Genomic DNA, 17,831 nt, shown 5'->3' with positions numbered 1-17,831 from the left:
TCCACTTGACTTTACCTAGGTAGGAGTCAGGTCTACATACACTTTATCCTCCCCAGACCCCACGTTGTGGAATTTCACTGGGTTGTTGTTGTTGTTGTTGTAAGGAGAGGAGGCCATAGAGAAAGTTTTTTTTTATTCTCCTCTGGCTACTAAGATCTTTCAGTTCGCCTGGTTCTCTCTTGCCTACCCATGGATTCAACAGCTGTTCGAAAGGTTGCTCCAGAGTGCTCTCCTGGGCTGCAATCCAGAAGAACTGGAAGCTCGAAAGGACCGGTCAAATGAATTGATCCAAAGCTCGAGTATGGTACGAGGATCCACTCTGTACCCTTTTAAGAAAGTTTAACGCAATGATAAGCCTCGTCTATTTATTTGCATAGTTGAAAGTCAAACGAAGTGAGGTAACAAAACAAAGAAAATCAACAACTTTTTCTCGGTAAGGATAGGTACGAAGTCACTCGACTGAAAGGAGAGGGAACAACCACAACGTTACACCCAAAACTATACAGAGCCCTTCCGAATGACCTAGAATATAGTTTACGTCACTCTTTCTTAGCTAGTCTAGTAGACTATATTCGCCCGTGGAGGTGAGTGGAGGAAGCTGTGAAGCTTCTAACTCTAATTACCAACTCGGGACTATATTAGTATAAAGCGGCATTCTCCCTTTACTTTCTAATAATTAGATAGATTATTATGGAACTTTCTCCCCGAGCTGCGGAACTAACAAGTCTATTAGAAAGTCGAATTAGCAATTTTTACACGAATTTTCAAGTGGATGAGATCGATCGAGTGGTCTCAGTTGGAGATGGGATTGCACGTGTTTATGGATTGAACAAGATTCAAGCTGGGGAAATGGTGGAATTTGCCAGCGGTGTGAAAGGAATAGCCTTGAATCTTGAGAATGAGAATGTAGGGATTGTTGTCTTTGGTAGTGATACTGCTATTAAGGAAGGAGATCTTGTCAAGCGCACTGGATCTATTGTGGATGTTCCTGTGGGAAAGGCTATGCTAACCTTTGCCCTTTAGCCTTCAGTGCACATTATTGTCCTAGTTCTTTTATTTGTGTTGCACTTATAGAGTTCTTTTCATGTTAGTCATTATTGTTTCTATTTTATAAGCATTCTGTAAAGTTATATTATTGTCTTATCGCGCCAAATTATTGGAGAAGTCACATAATTATTTTATGAATATTTTCTTATTGGTTAAATCGAAAATCGAATCATTAAAGACCAAAACTGATAAATCGTAAACCGATAAAAAAATATCTTATTGATTTAGCATATTTCAAAATAAAAAATCGATAAATAAAATCGATAATACATAAAATCAGATCGAACCGATCGATGCACCCTAAGAACAAGTGGAAAAAAAAACTACACTTCTATTTTCTTATTTGTCTTTCTTGTTATTTTAGGATTAGTAAACATTCATTACACTTCATTCCTTTTTTTTTGGTTAAAATATTTTTGATCCTCAGGTATTAGTAAATTTTAATTTTAATCCTCATACTATCTAGTTAAGTACATTAAATTTCTAACTAATTAAATTATATACATTTTATTCTTTTGCTTGCAATATTCAGAAGTTTAATATAATTATTAATCATTTTAACACTTAGTTACCCAATGTGTTAATCTGTGCTATTATTTTATATTTGACGATGATATAGTTCTGTAAATAATAAAATATGACATATTTTTATATAAAGAGATCAAAAATACATATTTTATTAATGGAAAAAGATTCAACAAATTTTGAGAAAAGAATTATTTGTGTCATCTATTAAAAATTTAACTCTAATTTTATAAAATTATTTTTACATATGATGAATTATAATTAGAAGATTAACCAAATTAACATGACAGAGTAAAATTAAACGGTGGATCTTCCTCATCAAATGTGCTATTATCCGGAAGGGTGAAATTCACTCATTTTCCTACCCCTAAAATCCTCCATTTCTGGGATTTGAAGCTGAAAAAAAATGTCGGATTATCTTCCAAAGGATGTTCTTGTAGATATTCTATCAAAATTACCATTGAAAACCCTCGTTCAATGCACCACCGTATGCAAATCATGGTATTCCATAATCATAAACCCTAATTTCATCTCTCTCCATCACAACACCCACATCACCACCTCCGGTCGCCGTCCTTTACTCTTCGTCCGCCACTACAACATGTTCGACAAGGTCGAACGTTACGCTTTGCACTTCGACGATGAAGAGTTAGAAGATTCATCAGATGCCGATTCATTCGAGGAGTATCTTGAGCTGAAATGCCCCGAAAGAAGTCGTAGTGAGTATTTAAGAATCGTTGGTTGCTGTAATGGCCTTATTTGCCTATCTGATGATTATGATAAGTTTACGGATACTGTGGTTTTATGGAATCCTATAATTCGTAAACATGTGGGTTTGCCGAACCCTAATTTGGGGTATAATGGACGTGGGTCTTGTATTTATGGGTTTGGGTTTGATGGTGTGAAGCATGATTATAAAGTTGTTAGGGTTGTTTATAATAGTACTGCTACTGAGGATTATAAATTGCAGATTCCACCGACCATTGAGTTTCTTGATAAATTGAGGGCTGTTAAATTCTTGGTTCCACCTGGGGTTGAGGTTTACTCTTTGAGTAGTGGGGTTTGGAGGACTATTTCTGATGCCTTTCCTTCGTATATTTTGCATCAAAATCATTCTGTTTCGACTTATCTTAATGGGGCTGTTCATTGGATTGCATCTCATTCAAGTGATGATGATGATGATGGTAATGGGAATAGCAACAATGATAGTAATAGTAGTAGTAGTAGCAGCAGCAGCTGTAATAATAAAGATTGTAGTTTTATTGTAGCATTCGATGTGGGGACTGAAAAATTTGGTGAAATAAGCCTGCCAGATAGTGTTGCTGAGAGAAATGTAATGAAATTGGATGTGATGATTACGGGCACGTCGCTTGCCCTAATTGAGTATGAAAAGTTTTGGCAGAGTGATTACTGCTGGATATGGGTGATGAAAGAGTATGGTGCGGTGAAGTCTTGGAGTAGACTGCATAATATTGATTTGAGAGGTGGATTCAGGAATATTGTGGGATTTAGGACTCACGGTGAATTATTGATTTCTGCTAGAATGGTAGGAATGGTTTCATACAACCCCAAGAGGAGAAACATAAGCTATCTTGGAATCCATGGCACCAACCGCTCATTCCATGGTGAGCCTTTTTTCGAGAGCCTGGCTTTAGTTGGGAAAAAAGATAGATTTGCACAGCAGGCAAATTCGAGATTTGCACAGCAGGAAAATTCGACTACTGATGTTGTTCAAGAAGTTGGATCTGTACTGGATAATGGTGAAGATGGATCTGTACTGGATAATGGTGGAGATGGAACTGTACTGGATAATGGTGGAGATGGAACTGTACTGGATAATGGTGGAGATGGAACTGTACTGGATAATGGTGGAGATGGAACTGAGGAACATACATGATAGTTAGTCCAGGTAAACAATGTTCATATGATATCAAAGAGTAAAATGACCTTAATGAAACATGTTCTAGATCAGTTGATGATTTTAAAGGCGTAATTATGCCATCTTATACAATGTGGACTTCCTATAAGAGGAAGTTTAAATGAAAATACCCATGCCATCTCTAACAATGTAGAGCTGTAGACTACCTAAGAGGGTGATAGTCTAAAAATCCAAGGAGGCTTGTTAGTAATCCAAAAATTCTCAGGAATTTGAGATAGGAGTTTCAGAAGAAGAATAGAAGGGGAGGTTGGTGCACATGTTATCACTGAATCACGGGTAAACTTTACTAGTTGATTTATCAAAGTCTTTTCTTTTTACTTTTTTCCTTTTGGGTGGTGATTCAGGATACATCATGATGCCCTGCCACACTCTCCCCTTCGTCAGGTTAATGATAGTAATGGGCTTTTTCCATTTATAAAAAATGTAATTTGTTTCTCCTGAGATACCCAGGTTCCTCCTGCTGCAACTTCATCCATCTGCCTTTTCTGCCAACCTCTCTAAGCATCCTGTCATGTATCCTGACCCTTCTTCCTGAGCCCTGCAGCATACTGTTGTGTCCAATCCCTCATTGGGCATAAGGGTAAACAGCGCTGAAGAGATTGTTTCAAAGTTAGGGGAGATGTCGAGGGAAGCAGTTTCGCTTGTATTACAAGTCGTTCAGAAATCGGAATCGTCCGGTGCAAAGGACTAATATCTCAGTTGACATTTTCTATAACCCTCTGGAGTCTGGACCCATAAGATGCAAAGAAATTCAAGACAAGTAGGCCTACTGCCTAATCAGTATCTTGACAAGCCAATTATATCCTTCTCCACTTGGGTCTTCGTTCATGTGGTATTATGTTGTCATGTCTATACTTATTCTCCTTGGTAATGGTCTTATCCTATCTCTTGACATTGACAAAATCTCTCTCTCTTCTCTCTCTCGGTCTCTCTTGTTGGCCGCTCAAGGAGTGTGGTTGAGAAAGTCTGTAATCCTCAAGGGAGAAGTTGTTGAGAGGGGTGGGGTATGTATACTTGCCAAATTAAAAAAAATGGTGAGTGGGATATGAATGGTTGGATGCTCAAGGGATAGGATGTTGGGATGTTTGATTGATTACTGGTGCAGACAGTAAGGGCGAGGTAGGGAAACAAGGATTTCACTCTGGAGTTCCTTAGTTTTGGGTTTTGTCCAATAAATATGGTGGTTGATTTACTGAAGCTCCTCCAGCATTTTTTTCCCTTGTTATTTGTGACAAAATTTGCATCTGAGTAACAGATGTTTAGTGGGAATTTAACTTCTTGCTCTTTGCTGATAATGACTGCCTTTTAAGGTGTTCTTGTTAATTTGGTTAGAATTAGATTTCATTGACTAGTTATCAGGCTCTTTTGATAGAATAATGAACTTCAGCTTCGGTTATACAAAATGTCTGATACTTACATGTGATGAAAAGGGTATGCTGCTAATCTGTCGGTGTCTGAATGATACGGGTGTGTCAAAGAGAATTGAGTAAACTATTTGCAAGACATTGCCGTAAATATTTCATGCAGTGAATAAAAGAAACTTTATTCTTTAGATATCTTTTGCTTGGGGTTGAATAGTCATACCAGTTTTGGAGGTTCTTGGTTCTCCTTGGTCTGTGTCCCCAGCCCCAACCTGCCATCATCTCCTCTTTTGTGAATGCTTTGACGGCTACCATTCAAGATGTAGATATTTTGTCTGATTTAGGCAACTTGTTTCAGGAATGCTAGATTGTAGCGATGCTACAGTCGAAGGAAGATTTTATCGGGAGATGTTTCACTGGTTCACACCTTGGATTGTTAAGCATCCTTGTCATGTGATGCTGGCTATGACTAGTAACTGTATTTGCATACTTGGCTCTGTATATATCTCACTGAGTGTGGTGGTGGTGTTGCTCTGTACATATCTAGGAAATTTAAGGGTTTCTAATACTCTTTTTTTTTTTTAGTGATGAGTCATGACAGTGTTTTGCTTTCTTACGAAATGAAAGAAGATAGATTACTTGTGCAATGGCCTATAATGTGGGTGTCTATGATGCATTTTTTTTTGTTTTCCACCCGGTGTCCGGACCCTTGGAGCACCGACCAAATTCGGGTCGTGCATTGTAGGGCCCGCTCGGGGTTGGCGTTTTCAACAAGATTTTTTCCATATTCAGGGCTCGAACTCGAGATCTCTGGTTAAGGGGGAAATAGTTCCACCACTACACCACAACCATAACCCATGTTGGTGATGCATTGTTAATTATATACTTCTCAAGTAATTTGATGAATAGTCTAGTCAGCCGTGAAGTTTGTGAATTTGTGGACTCCGAGCCTGGTACCAGCAGTCATGTATATTACAAGAAATTAGAGATGTTTTCGACTATAAGGTGGTTGTCTCCCTATCTTTTGGAAACTCAAAATGATTGTATCGAGTGAATTTTTCTTACTGGTGTAAATGAGTTGGCTGAAATTTGTTTATAGACAATATAACACAATTTTTTATGTCATATTTTATGATTGCATACTTTTTGTCTTAATGCCAAAGCACCAAGAAAGGACAATTGCGCTTTCCGATTGCTCAAACTTAGCATTTTTAACTTACAGTTGACAGAAATTACTATGGTTCGTCTGTCAATCAAATTTAACCTACTTTAACTTAAAATATAGAGTAAAGTTCTATAATGACTTTCCTTTTAGTGTTAAACGATATGAGTTGTTACATAAATTAACAATTAAAAGACCATCAATTTTATATTTATTTTCAAAAAAAAAAATACAAAAATTCTATTAGTTGTAGGTTAAACGTGCTTAGTCATGATCATTTCTGTACGTCTACTGAAACAGAATGTTTTTCACAAGCTAAATAACCCACCTGCACTTCCATATTTGCACACTATAGTCTATATAGAACACTAGTGAGGAACCACATTATTACTCCTCGATCGTTCTATCTTCTACTTCATGATCCAATACAAACCATTTATATAGGGTAAACAGACGAGTTCATCCCCACTTCCTTTGCTCTTCTGGTACCAAAGATCAAGAATCCGAGATGATGGCTGCTGCTGGTTAGAGGGTCTTCATTTGCACGGTGAATTTTGTCAGGTGTAGTAAAACTATACAAAAAAAGTGCAGGCCACTTCATGACAGATTGTCATTTCTCAAGGCCTAAGCATATAAATTGAGGAATATTCTAATGCAAGTTGTTTATGTACTCATTTTCCAAGTAACCAATGATGGGAACATGAAATTTAAAATACCATTTCAACATCAATCGCCGTGTCTGTTTGTGATCATTAAAGTTGTATGCAAGTTTCCTACTTTCTACCTGAACTATTGTTCTTCATTTCTGTGCTTCTTACTTCCTCTATTAATACAAAAATACCTGACTGTTCTGAGGTCTTGATAGAACATCTGACAATTTTTTCTGTGCCTTCTCAGTACTGATTTTACTTCGTTCCATGGAGTCCAATCGTGCAAAAGAAAGGAAACTGGAAGATGAGACGAGAAATCTGATAGCTCGTCTGCCAAATGAAATAGCACTTGACATAGTTTCAAGGCTTCCTATTTCGTCTCTCATTCAGTTCAGGTTTGTATGCCAAACCTGGAACATGTTGACCCGTGATTCCCGCCTTGTTGATATGCATCTGTCTCGTGCATCAAAGATTAACCCATGCCTCATCTTTAAGACTTACCATCCTCAAAAAGAGCAGCTTTTCTTTGTTGAACTGTCTGATCGTCATGATGATGAACACACATTGAGAGAGATTCAGATTCCCTTTTCGACATCCATGGGCAAATTTCGAATAGTAGACTCATGTAACGGTCTGCTATGTCTATCTGGTGTCTATGACCACGAAGAAGCATACATATACAATCCTTTCAACCGAGAACACAAAAAGCTGCCAAACTGTAATGAGCTTGATGTGAATGAAGTGGTTTATGGTTTTGGATTTCATCCTGTTACTAATGAGTACAAGGTGATCAAAATAGGCTACTATCCTCATGTCTATTATGTACCTTGGTGTTTTCACAAGTCTGTAAAATATGATTATCCACTCTCAGAGGTTCACTTGTTCAATCTGAAAAGCAATACTTGGAGAAATTTAGAGGAATTACCTTACAAGCTTCATCATTCTCCCGGGGTTTTAGTCGATGGAAGGCTCCACTGGGTGACTAGATTTCACTGGCACCTTGATCGCCTTATCGTTGCCTTTGACCTATCTAATGATACATTTCAAGAGGTTCCAAGGCCTGACTTCACTATCAACTTATTTCATCGTAGATATCATCTGGCTTCCCTAAGAGGGTGCCTATCAGCATGTATATTAACCTCTAATGGAGAGAACTTGGAAATTTGGATCATGGAAGAATATAACAAGAAAGAATCTTGGATGCACAAGTTCAACATTGGAGATTCTTCAATTGTGAGTCGAGATTTGCCCGAGTCATGTGACATTTGGAGGACTAATTTGCAAATGGGAACTGTTACAGTAATGTGTCTCCTCAATAATGGTGATATCTTGCTAGATTGTCAAGGTGGGATTTTAATTGCCTATAGCACAGACAAGAAAATGTTAAAGAGCCTAAGCCTTTGTGGTATGCCCAAGTCCTGTAAAACAATTGCTCATGTAGGAAGCCTTAATTGGATATCTCACTTTGCTTGAAGTGGGATATGATTTGTGTTCTTGTTATATCCATTGTTCAGTCTCTGAAAGAATACATACCTTATCTTCCTTTGTGACAGTCCCTAGGAGAATCAGCCTTACTACTTAGAACTTGTCAATTATAATCACAAGAAAAACTTGTATGGAACCTTAGCTTAATTTTCTTAACAAGAAAGCAATTCTCGTCTTTGTTTTTCCAATGTTAAGCAAATCAAAAAGTGCAGGCCACATCATGACAGATTCCCACGCCTTAACCTGTTTAATGAGGAATATTCTGATGCAAGTTGTAATTTATGCACTCACTGTGCAGCTAACCATTGATGGAGACATGAAAACTAGAATACTAATTTTCCAGGCGGACAAAAATAACATTGTTGGTTGCAATCTCCTTGTCTATTTGTGATTATTGATGGTTGTATGCAAGTCTTTTCCCCTGCAGAAGCGCTCTTCATCTCTGAGTTCCTTACTTTTAGTACAAAAATATCTCTAGTTCTTAGGTATTGAGAGGCCACCTTACAAAGTTTTCTTGTTCCTTGTGAGTTATAATCTTACTCTGTTACATGGACTCCGATCATGAAAGAGAAAGGAAGCCGGCAGATGAGAGCAGGAACCTGATAGATAGTCTACACTTGACATAGTTTCAAGGCTTCCTGTTTCATATCTCATTTAGTTCAGCTTTGTATGCCAAACCTGACATATGTTAACACACGATCCACGCCCTATCAATCTGCACCTGTCTCGTGCATCAAAGATCAATCCATGCATCATCAAGACTTATCATCCTCAAAAAGAGCAGCTTTTCTTTGTTGAACTATTTGATTGTCATGATGATGAACATACATTGAGAGAGATTCATATTCCCTTTTCAACATCCATGGCTAAATTTTGAGTCGTAGGCTCATTTAACAGCCTGCTATGTCTATCTGGTGTCTATGACCATGAAGCAGCATACATATACAATCCTTTCAACAGAGAACACAAAAAGTTGCCAAATTGTAATGAGCTTGATGTGAATGAAGTGGTTTATGGTTTTGGATTTCATCCTGTTACTAATGAGTACAAGGTGATCAAAATAGGCTACTATCCCCATGTCTATTATGCAACTTGGTCTCCCGGAAATATAAACAAGCATGATCTTCCATCTTGGAGAAATTTAGGGGAATTACCTTACAACTTCATTATTCACCTGGGGTTTTAGTCAGTGGAAGGCTCCTTGTTCGCCTTATCGTTGCTTTTGACCTGTCTGATCATACATTTCAAGAGATTCCAAGGCCTGATTTCAATGTCAAGTCGAAAAATGGCATTTAGAGAAGGAAGAAGACATTAAAGAGAAGCCTTTAATAAAAGAGCTCTCCAAAATCTTGGGTGCCAAGTCGTCGAACTAATACCGATGCAGTTTATTGCAGATAGGTATGAATTCATCAAAAGATTTTCTATGTATCCTGCACTATTAGATTTTCTGTGTAAATGTAACTTTTTGTCAAGTTCATCTTTTAACTGACCTTTATTCAATAAAGACAGCACTTTCTCATGTTGATCTCAGAAATTTCTTGTTTATAATGTTTGTAAAGCTCTATGAGCCTTGGGGACAGAGTCTTCCATTTATCTGTACTGGTGGGAGATTGTATTTTATAGAATTAGTCAAGGTGTGTACAAGTTCGACCCAAACGTCATACCATATTAAAGTTGGATAGGAACTCACCACTTTGGCACCTCCACATACCTTTAGGCAATAATTCAAGTTATAATTCAAAAGAACAATAATGTATATCAGAATGGAGTGTTAAAGAACTTCCAGAATTTGAAGAATTCAGTTTACATCAACCTACTGAATACATTTTTTTTTTCAATTTTTCATCCGGTGTCGGGTACCCATTTTGGGATTCGACTAAACTAGATTCGCATCGGGAAGTTCCACTTTGGGAATAAAGTGGTTCCTACCAAACACGACTTCATATTCATAGCTCGAACCCTAGACCTCTGGCTAAGGATGAAGAAGTACTCATCGCTCCATTATAACCTTCGATTAGGTCTTCAAAATTCAATTTGATCTCACCTATTGTTTATTAACCATTGATCTCATAGTGATTTTCTAGCACTCAAATCCTAAAAATTTTAAAAATAGGTTTTTCTTTTCAAAAACTAAAGCATCTTTAGTTTATAGAGCTTCAGATGATCAACTCAAATCTCCTCTAAATAGTCTCAATTATTTAAATATGTGTTCCTTTCAATGTTTCAATCTTTTGATACATTATTCTATCAAAATAATTTATGTTTACGACGCATCAAATTTTAAAATCAAGCTTTAAAAAAATTTAATGAGCTAAACATGAAAGATAAAAAAGGAAGAAGGATAGGAAAAAGAGAAGAAGGTAGCAAGAAACTTCACCGCCAACAAATAGCATTTTAATTGAGTTATTTTGGGTAAATTTTATTAAGGGACAATTTCAAATATATAGAATAAACTACTTAGTTTACAATAAATATAGTCATGTTTTATTTACATAAAAAATAGCCAAAAATCATACCATGACTATACAATATAGCTTGCCAAAAGTTATAAAAAGTATACACTGACTATACAACATAGATTATTTATATATGAGTTATACACTGAATATACATTATGATACATTTTTACATGAAATATATACTGAGTATACATAAATATATACTGAATATACATGAATATACACCAAATAACCATTTCTTTGGTAATTAAAATGACCGAATGATCCTGTAATTATCCATTTTGTAATTATCCATTTTTTAACTCAATAGACATGTTTTCTAATTGAAGAATCAAATAAGATAGGGTGTACATATAACATATTAATCAAATCAAATTATAATGAAAAAGTTAAAATAAATTAGACCATAAAATATGTCAGAATTTGATTAATTAAAGAAATTAAAACGGAAGGGAGCCACTATAATGGAATTCATCACTAAATATAATTTTAAGTAATATTTGTAAATCGTTTTCGCGTGAAATAGAATTCATCACTAAATCGTTCCCAATTTAAATAGGATGGATTACCATGTTTAAATCCTAGTTCCACCGAAAAAAGACAACCATCAAATTTTCATAATTAAAGTAGGATTAATTACCATATTTAACTCCTAATTCCACTTGGACAAGACGACTGTCAAATTTTTCCATTAAAATAGAATTTAGTTACCAAATTTATACACGGTAATATTCAATTTTCACATTCCCAATCAGTGTTGGATTGTTACTCACTTCCATAATTTTATTTATAAATACCATTCAATGCTCTCAAAGTTACAAATCATCTCTCCTAATTTTCACTACATTCAACTATCTCAAAGTAAGAAATCATCTCTCCTAATTTTTCACACAGCACAACACAAGTAGAAATTTTTCCATTGAAAGAATGGAAATCGCTGGTCTCACAGCCCGTGCAACTTCTTTCATTCATCGCCTGCAATTACACCCATATATTTTCGACCAATTCCAACGAGCCATGAAGGATTATTCAACTAACAAGTTGAATGCTGACACTCTTGTTTCCAAATTGGATATTCTCTTTCAATACCACCTTGACTTTCTAACTGAGTATAGAATTTTCTTGTCTCCTCAATTACGATCAACATTACCTCCTCCTGAGCAGTCACCAAACAACAAGTTTGTTACTGAACCCGACCTCGAAATGTTGAAGCCTTGCATCGAGTTTATGAACAAGGTGCAAAAACGCTTTGCTGATGAACGGGGCGTTATCATGAAATATTTGGGGATAATGAGGGGATTGAGCCAAGGTAAAATTTATAATAAAGAGGCTTATAATAAAATTGAGAAGATATTTGGCAACGAAAATCAAGATTTGATAGATGGATTTGAATGGCTGGTTTTGGGTAGGAAGGGAATTAAAAAGAAGAAGAAAGAGGAAAAGAAGCAGCATTCATCATCACCAAGTAATAGTAGTAATAGTGGCGATGAAATTAAGGCTCGAAATCGAATGGAAGATGAGATGTTTGAACTTGACATTAACTTGTCCCGTCGGAAAACAAGTATGGATTGTGCAAAGATGTTGATGGAGTCACTAGAAGAAGATGGAGAGCAGCAACAAATAATCAATATCGACAATTATTTCAGTGCTGTGAGTCTGGGCTACATAAAGAAAGTATACAAAGAAGAAGGTTCCTCTATTATAACAAGACTGCGGGAGGATCCAAAAAATGTTTTGCCCCAAATTTTGGAAAAGTTGGAGTCCAATGAGGAGGTCCTGATCAAAAAGTGGCGTGATCTTCATGACAAGAAGAAAAATCCTATGACAAATTAACCAGTATAGGGGTTTGAATGTAGTGCTACTTTGTTCAATTAATTAGAGTAGTAATTCTTTACATAATTCTGTATCAAGTTATTTTATTCGCATTTACAAAGTTGCACAACACTAATTTGATACTGTTAATGTACCTATTTGTCTTAAAAGCAGTTCTAAAAGCTCCATCAAAGTGTCAAACCATTTGACAATTTTAATTTTTTACGTACACTAAGTCACTGACATACATGTGGAGAAACAATTGATAATTTAAAAATCGCCCTGTATCTGGTAATCGCAATCGTCAATTCAAGTGTGTATTAAGTATAACTCTAAGAAATGGAGTCACCTCCAATGACAGAAGTTGACTGTTTACCTATCAAATATGCTATTAAAGATGAAATCAGAACTTGTCAAGCTGTTGGAGATAATCTTATGTTAGGTCTGAGTCACCAATCAATAGGTGTAACTATAATAGGAGACGGTTTATTCTGAGCCCAGAACTTCTTACGATAATTATGTTTGATATTTCAAAAGATACTATAATAATGCACATAATCTGAAAGAATTAAGAAAAAATCTTGTAATATGAAAGTACTTATTTCTTTACCTAATAAGAAAGTTATCAATAGTATTATCCATTGGGTTTGCCCATTTTTATCCATATCAAATATCGGTCGCGTCAAATATTTTATCCATTTTCACCGATTCATTTTCGATTTGACCCACCCGTTTGTCACCCCTAGCAAGCTAATAAGCAAGTTAGGACCAATAAAGAGCTGAAGCTCAACGCATGGAGACTTCCAAGACGAGTAAAGTTCTCATGTTCTATAAAAAGGTACTAGGCATGGAAATGCTGTACCTAAAAGGGTATAAGATTATGCAAACTAAAATAAGAAACCACTATTTTAGTAGTTCGTTGCTACAACTTCTATTTAGCTCATTCCGTGCCATTGATTTTTATATTTGTGCACAACTAATAACTCGATGGTGCCATCAAGCTATTTGTATATCTTTTTCCAACTACATAGAATCATTCTGCAACCTCTTTTGATCAGCTAAAAAGGTTCCGGTTTCTCAATGACCAAAGAGCAAAATTGTGTCTTGAAGGAAAACCTGACTCATCTTTACACAAGCTAACAGCCTACATGGTTATAATTCACCATTTTGGTCAAATAGCTTTAAACCCCAGCTCACATCCTCACAGTGCCTTACATGAGGAACAATTTTGCTCGTGTCAGTTCCCGTTTTCTTTTTACAATCATAGTAAGGTGGGGCATGGAAACATGGCTCCAGTGATACAGCTCGAACACAAGGCGGATTATGGGCTGTCCTGTTCTCAGGCTTGTATAGGATCCAAGGCTTCAAACCTCCAAGACCATGAGCTACATATCCAAAAGTCGACCATGCACTTGTAACCAATTTGTCTGTTAAACTCAGTAGATACATTTCTGCCAACGCCTTTCTGTCATGCCAGAGCTTCTCAGTTTGTTGATGTTCCTCCTGACTCGGCTGGTAAACGCCAATGATCTCTCCTGCCACGGTGGGATGCTCCCAGTACATGTTTCGGAACTCTTCAAAGTATCCAGGGCTTAGAGAGGTGATCAGGACGGCTATGTTTTTCTGCTTCCCGAATGGGCTGAGTATAGGCTCCCCCCGATTAATTTGTGGCAGCAGATTCTCCTTCATCAAACAAGCGGTAATCTGATCCAGTACATACTTAAAAGTACCAGCACCTGTATCAAAGACTCTAATTTGAATGCCTAGTTTTTCATCTGCTTGGGCTAAATAAGCTTGATAGTACCTCATAACAAGCCCCCATACAGAATTAGTGGGATGGAACAGGTATCTACTCAAAAAGTGAAAAATAGTTTCTTTTTCCGAAAAAAGATTACTTAGCTCTTGCTCGAACGTTGGTATTAAAAAAAGAAAAGGCACAAAATAGTTATCTGTCCTCATGACTAGCCAAGGGATTTTGCGTAGAATACTTTGGTCCTGGTCACAGAAAAATAATTTATCTTGATCATCATAGTCATGAGCTAAATGAAGGTAGATGAAGGGAGGTAGTATTGAACCAGTTGAATTGCCTATGATATCATGTTTCACCATATAACCATAGCAATGAGGAGATTTCTGATTAAACGTACTAAACTGATTGATTATAGGAAAATCTAGTGGAAGCAACCAGGAAACCTCGGGAAAAGGTTCACAGAACAGATCAGGCATATTAACTCCGGGATCAACAAGTAGGACTCGATTTGTAAGCAGAGCATAAAGGAAAGCAGAAGCTAAGGTTAGCATCCTGTTTCCTAAACCACTATACGAAATCCAAACCAAGTAATTGCAATCTGCAGAATCTCTGTATTGGCCAGAATTGATAAGTTCAACACTTTTATTGTATAATACTGTATGAGGTCCACATTGCTTATGAAGAGCCTCATAGTTTCGTAACTTTGTGATGAGATAAGAAGAAGGCTTCTGGCGTAGTTCTTTATGATATAAGATTGATTCGTGTCTACTAAGACAAGATCTTTCATCAAATCCAGAAGGAAGAAGGCCACCAAGTAGTCTATCTTCAGTGGCTGGAAAAGCGAAAAATAGAAGTAAATCAAAGAAAATAAAAAGTTGATCTTATTTTAGGAAACCCAAGCAGTCCAAATAGCACAAGATCAGGGAAAACAAACATTTTTCAAAGTGTTAGATCTACAATCAAAATATAACAGCAAGCAAAACAGTATAGCATCTATCAAAATTACTGACATGAAACTGATTCTTCTGCAGCAAACCTTGCTACTGAGCTTTACCTTTATTCTAGTGATTCAATCTTCAAAAGCAATAGGGTCTTTTTAACTTTCCTCACAGATCAATATGCTTAGTGAATGAGGAAGCACAAAATAAATAGGCATAATAAATATGTCCTTTACTTTGGCTTCACTTGTCATTTATGCCCTCCAACTTTGGATGTGTACAAGTAGACGGGTGTCCTACATGACATACTACACGAATAACACAAAATTGCTATGTAAGATGTCAGGTATAACGAATGTGTTTATTTGTTCAAGTTTTGGATAGTTAAAGTACATACACGCGCACTAGTAAAGTTAGAGATCATAAATGTCACCTTAAACCAAGTTAAGAGTAATTATTTATGTATTATGCCAAATAAATATCTCGGACCCAAAGCCATGTAAAACCTCGATAAAGTAATAATCTCGCTAAATGAATATTTTTCTCCGGTCCCGACTTGGGTCAATTATATTAAAGTAATATTCTCGCTAAATGCATTAGATAATAATTAAAAATAAAGTATTAAAGGCCCAGAAAAAATATAAAGTAATAATTACTAAAATACATCAAGAATTTATATATATTTAATAGTTGATTGACTAATAGTCAAATCAAACTTTTGTTTTGGATTCTCTTATTTATGCTGACATATTGTGTTTCTTATTTCATTGGTTAAAGATGATTTTTGTACGTCTTTCAAATGATGAGAAGACATTATAGTTGGATTATGATTTTTAAACATCTAGCTTTTTTCTTTTACATTTAACATAAAATCTCTTCATATTTTATATACATGAATACAATTAGAAACATTAAACTTAACTAAATTCGTTTAGCTTTTTTAGATTTAAATAATAAATATGCAAAGACTATACTTTTTAGTTTACTAGATTTAAACTTTTGAAATTTTTAATTCAAATATTTTTTTTCTTTCTTATGGCAAAATACTCTCTAAAATAATAAATATTTATTTATCGATAAATAAATATTTTATGCATTTATCGATAAATTAATAATCTCGATAAATGAATATTTTTTTTCGATCATTTATATAGGTTTTACTTTACTTTGTATTCATTTTCATCCCCTACACAAGAACGTAGGGCGAAACGGTACTTGGACTTTCTTTTCAACGGCAAATAATTCAGTTATCCACCAAGCAATAATAGGCAATTTGCAACAATATAATTAAGATGACACTGTCACAAATAATATTAGGAAAAATTGGAGAAAAGACGATAAATGAAAGCTAAAATAAAGTACCATTTGGAGGTTGTTTAATGTGAAAGAGTGTAGGTTCAGCCAAAAGCCTGAGACGGGTATGAGAAGGTAAGTCTCTGAGTATAACAGAGGCCGCTGTCAATACCATCAAACCAACAACGAAAAAACTCATAAGTTTGACAGGATTCAAACCCCACCTCGCCATAGAAACAGCCCTATTCAAAGACGACATGACTGGCTGTCGCTGATCACTCAAGCTTTTCTTCAACCTCTTCATTCTACGTTCATCAGACAATGGATCGGAGTAATTAATTCATTAAGGACACTAAATGGATCAAAGCTTATGCACACGTGCGAACTATATTTATATATATATATAATCTACAGAGTTTGTGTATTCACTTAATTTTGTGTTCTCTGTGCAATTAGAGTGAAAAAGAAACAGTTGGAATAGAGTTTGTTACCAAGAAATTTTCCTTTTGACTCGATGCTCTGCTTCATTCATTCAATATATACACTTATATCATGGGATCCTTACTATTAGTCAATATTTTACACAATCAATTAAGATTACTTACCAATTGAAAAAAAAAAAAAAGTTGCTCAATTACCTACCGTAATATATATAATATTGACAATTTTTTTTCTTTGAAAATTATAATTTCTCTTTTATTATATTGTCATCATTCATGCATGCTATATAATTGTTCAATTTTGTTGTTCATTTTACACTTTTGATTAATTCATGGGTGGTTCAAGGATAAGGCCTCTAAAGCATTCACTTTAGGCTCCAAGAATCAAATACTCCCAAAATTTTACATTACTCATTTCATATTTGTTTATAATTTATATTTTTTGAAGCAAAGAGTTGGTATCTTATTATATCATATGTAAAATATTCTTTCAAGTAGATAAAATGTTAGTCATTTATTGCAATACAGTATATTTGTTCTTGAACTTAATATATTAATAGATAATAAGTTTAAGTAGTTTAATTCAAAAGTTTTAAAATATCAAACGAAGTTCTACTCCTTTTAACGAAACATATAATGTTATCGCTAGAATTATTAGTACATTTTATCTAAATAATTTGTGTTTATTTTCTATTGGAATTGTGTATGTTTATTTTTTGAATTTGGTGTAGCTAATTTTTTATTTAATTGAAAGATAAAAAATTATTTTTAATATAAAGAGCAAATAAGATGAGACTGATAATAATATAGATCTTTTTAAAATAATATTAATATAGATGAGAACGGGTGACTAAAAATAATATTTGTGAAAAAAAGTCATTATATAAAAATTAGATTTTAAAGTTCTCTTCTTTTAGCTTAAAAGAATGTTAAAGAATCACTTTAGCCTGGGGTGGGAGTTCGGTGCTCG

At 35.2% G+C, this 17,831-nt stretch overlaps 4 protein-coding genes across 5 annotated transcripts; 3 read left to right on the top strand and 1 right to left on the bottom strand.

Moving 5' to 3' along the window:
- Window positions 1-690: 690 nt before the first annotated feature.
- On the top strand, window positions 691-1,023 carry LOC129892693 (ATP synthase subunit alpha, mitochondrial-like). Its single transcript, XM_055968275.1, has one exon. The coding sequence runs from the start codon at window positions 691-693 to the stop codon at window positions 1,021-1,023; it is 333 nt and encodes a 110-aa protein (XP_055824250.1).
- An 834-nt stretch (window positions 1,024-1,857) lies between these two features.
- Window positions 1,858-5,519, top strand: LOC129891947 (F-box/kelch-repeat protein At3g23880-like). Of its 2 annotated transcripts, none has more exons than XM_055967447.1 (2): window positions 1,858-3,481; window positions 5,231-5,519. In XM_055967447.1, exon 1 carries the CDS (start codon window positions 1,979-1,981, stop codon window positions 3,467-3,469), a length of 1,491 nt encoding a protein of 496 aa, XP_055823422.1. In that variant the 5' UTR covers window positions 1,858-1,978; the 3' UTR covers window positions 3,470-3,481; window positions 5,231-5,519. The 2 variants fall into 2 exon arrangements, with proteins under 2 accessions (XP_055823422.1, XP_055823423.1); XM_055967448.1 differs by having other exon boundaries at window positions 4,056-5,519.
- Window positions 5,520-5,637: 118 nt separating this feature from the next.
- Window positions 5,638-9,693, top strand: LOC129891948 (F-box protein At3g07870-like). The gene is made up of 2 exons (XM_055967449.1): window positions 5,638-5,877; window positions 6,932-9,693. The coding sequence occupies exon 2, from the start codon at window positions 6,952-6,954 to the stop codon at window positions 8,155-8,157; it is 1,206 nt and encodes a 401-aa protein (XP_055823424.1). The 5' UTR covers window positions 5,638-5,877; window positions 6,932-6,951; the 3' UTR covers window positions 8,158-9,693.
- Window positions 9,694-13,325: 3,632 nt separating this feature from the next.
- Window positions 13,326-15,211, bottom strand: LOC129892286 (galactoside 2-alpha-L-fucosyltransferase-like). The gene has a single exon (XM_055967853.1). It carries the CDS (start codon window positions 14,739-14,741, stop codon window positions 13,593-13,595), a length of 1,149 nt encoding a protein of 382 aa, XP_055823828.1. The 5' UTR covers window positions 14,742-15,211; the 3' UTR covers window positions 13,326-13,592.
- Window positions 15,212-17,831: the final 2,620 nt, after the last annotated feature.

Source organism: Solanum dulcamara, chromosome 6 (assembly GCF_947179165.1).
Source record: "Solanum dulcamara chromosome 6, daSolDulc1.2, whole genome shotgun sequence".
In the NCBI taxonomy this organism is placed as follows: domain Eukaryota; kingdom Viridiplantae; phylum Streptophyta; class Magnoliopsida; order Solanales; family Solanaceae; genus Solanum; species Solanum dulcamara.
The sequence above is the reverse complement of the archived record's forward strand: the minus strand, read 5'-3'. Positions and strand labels throughout refer to the sequence as shown.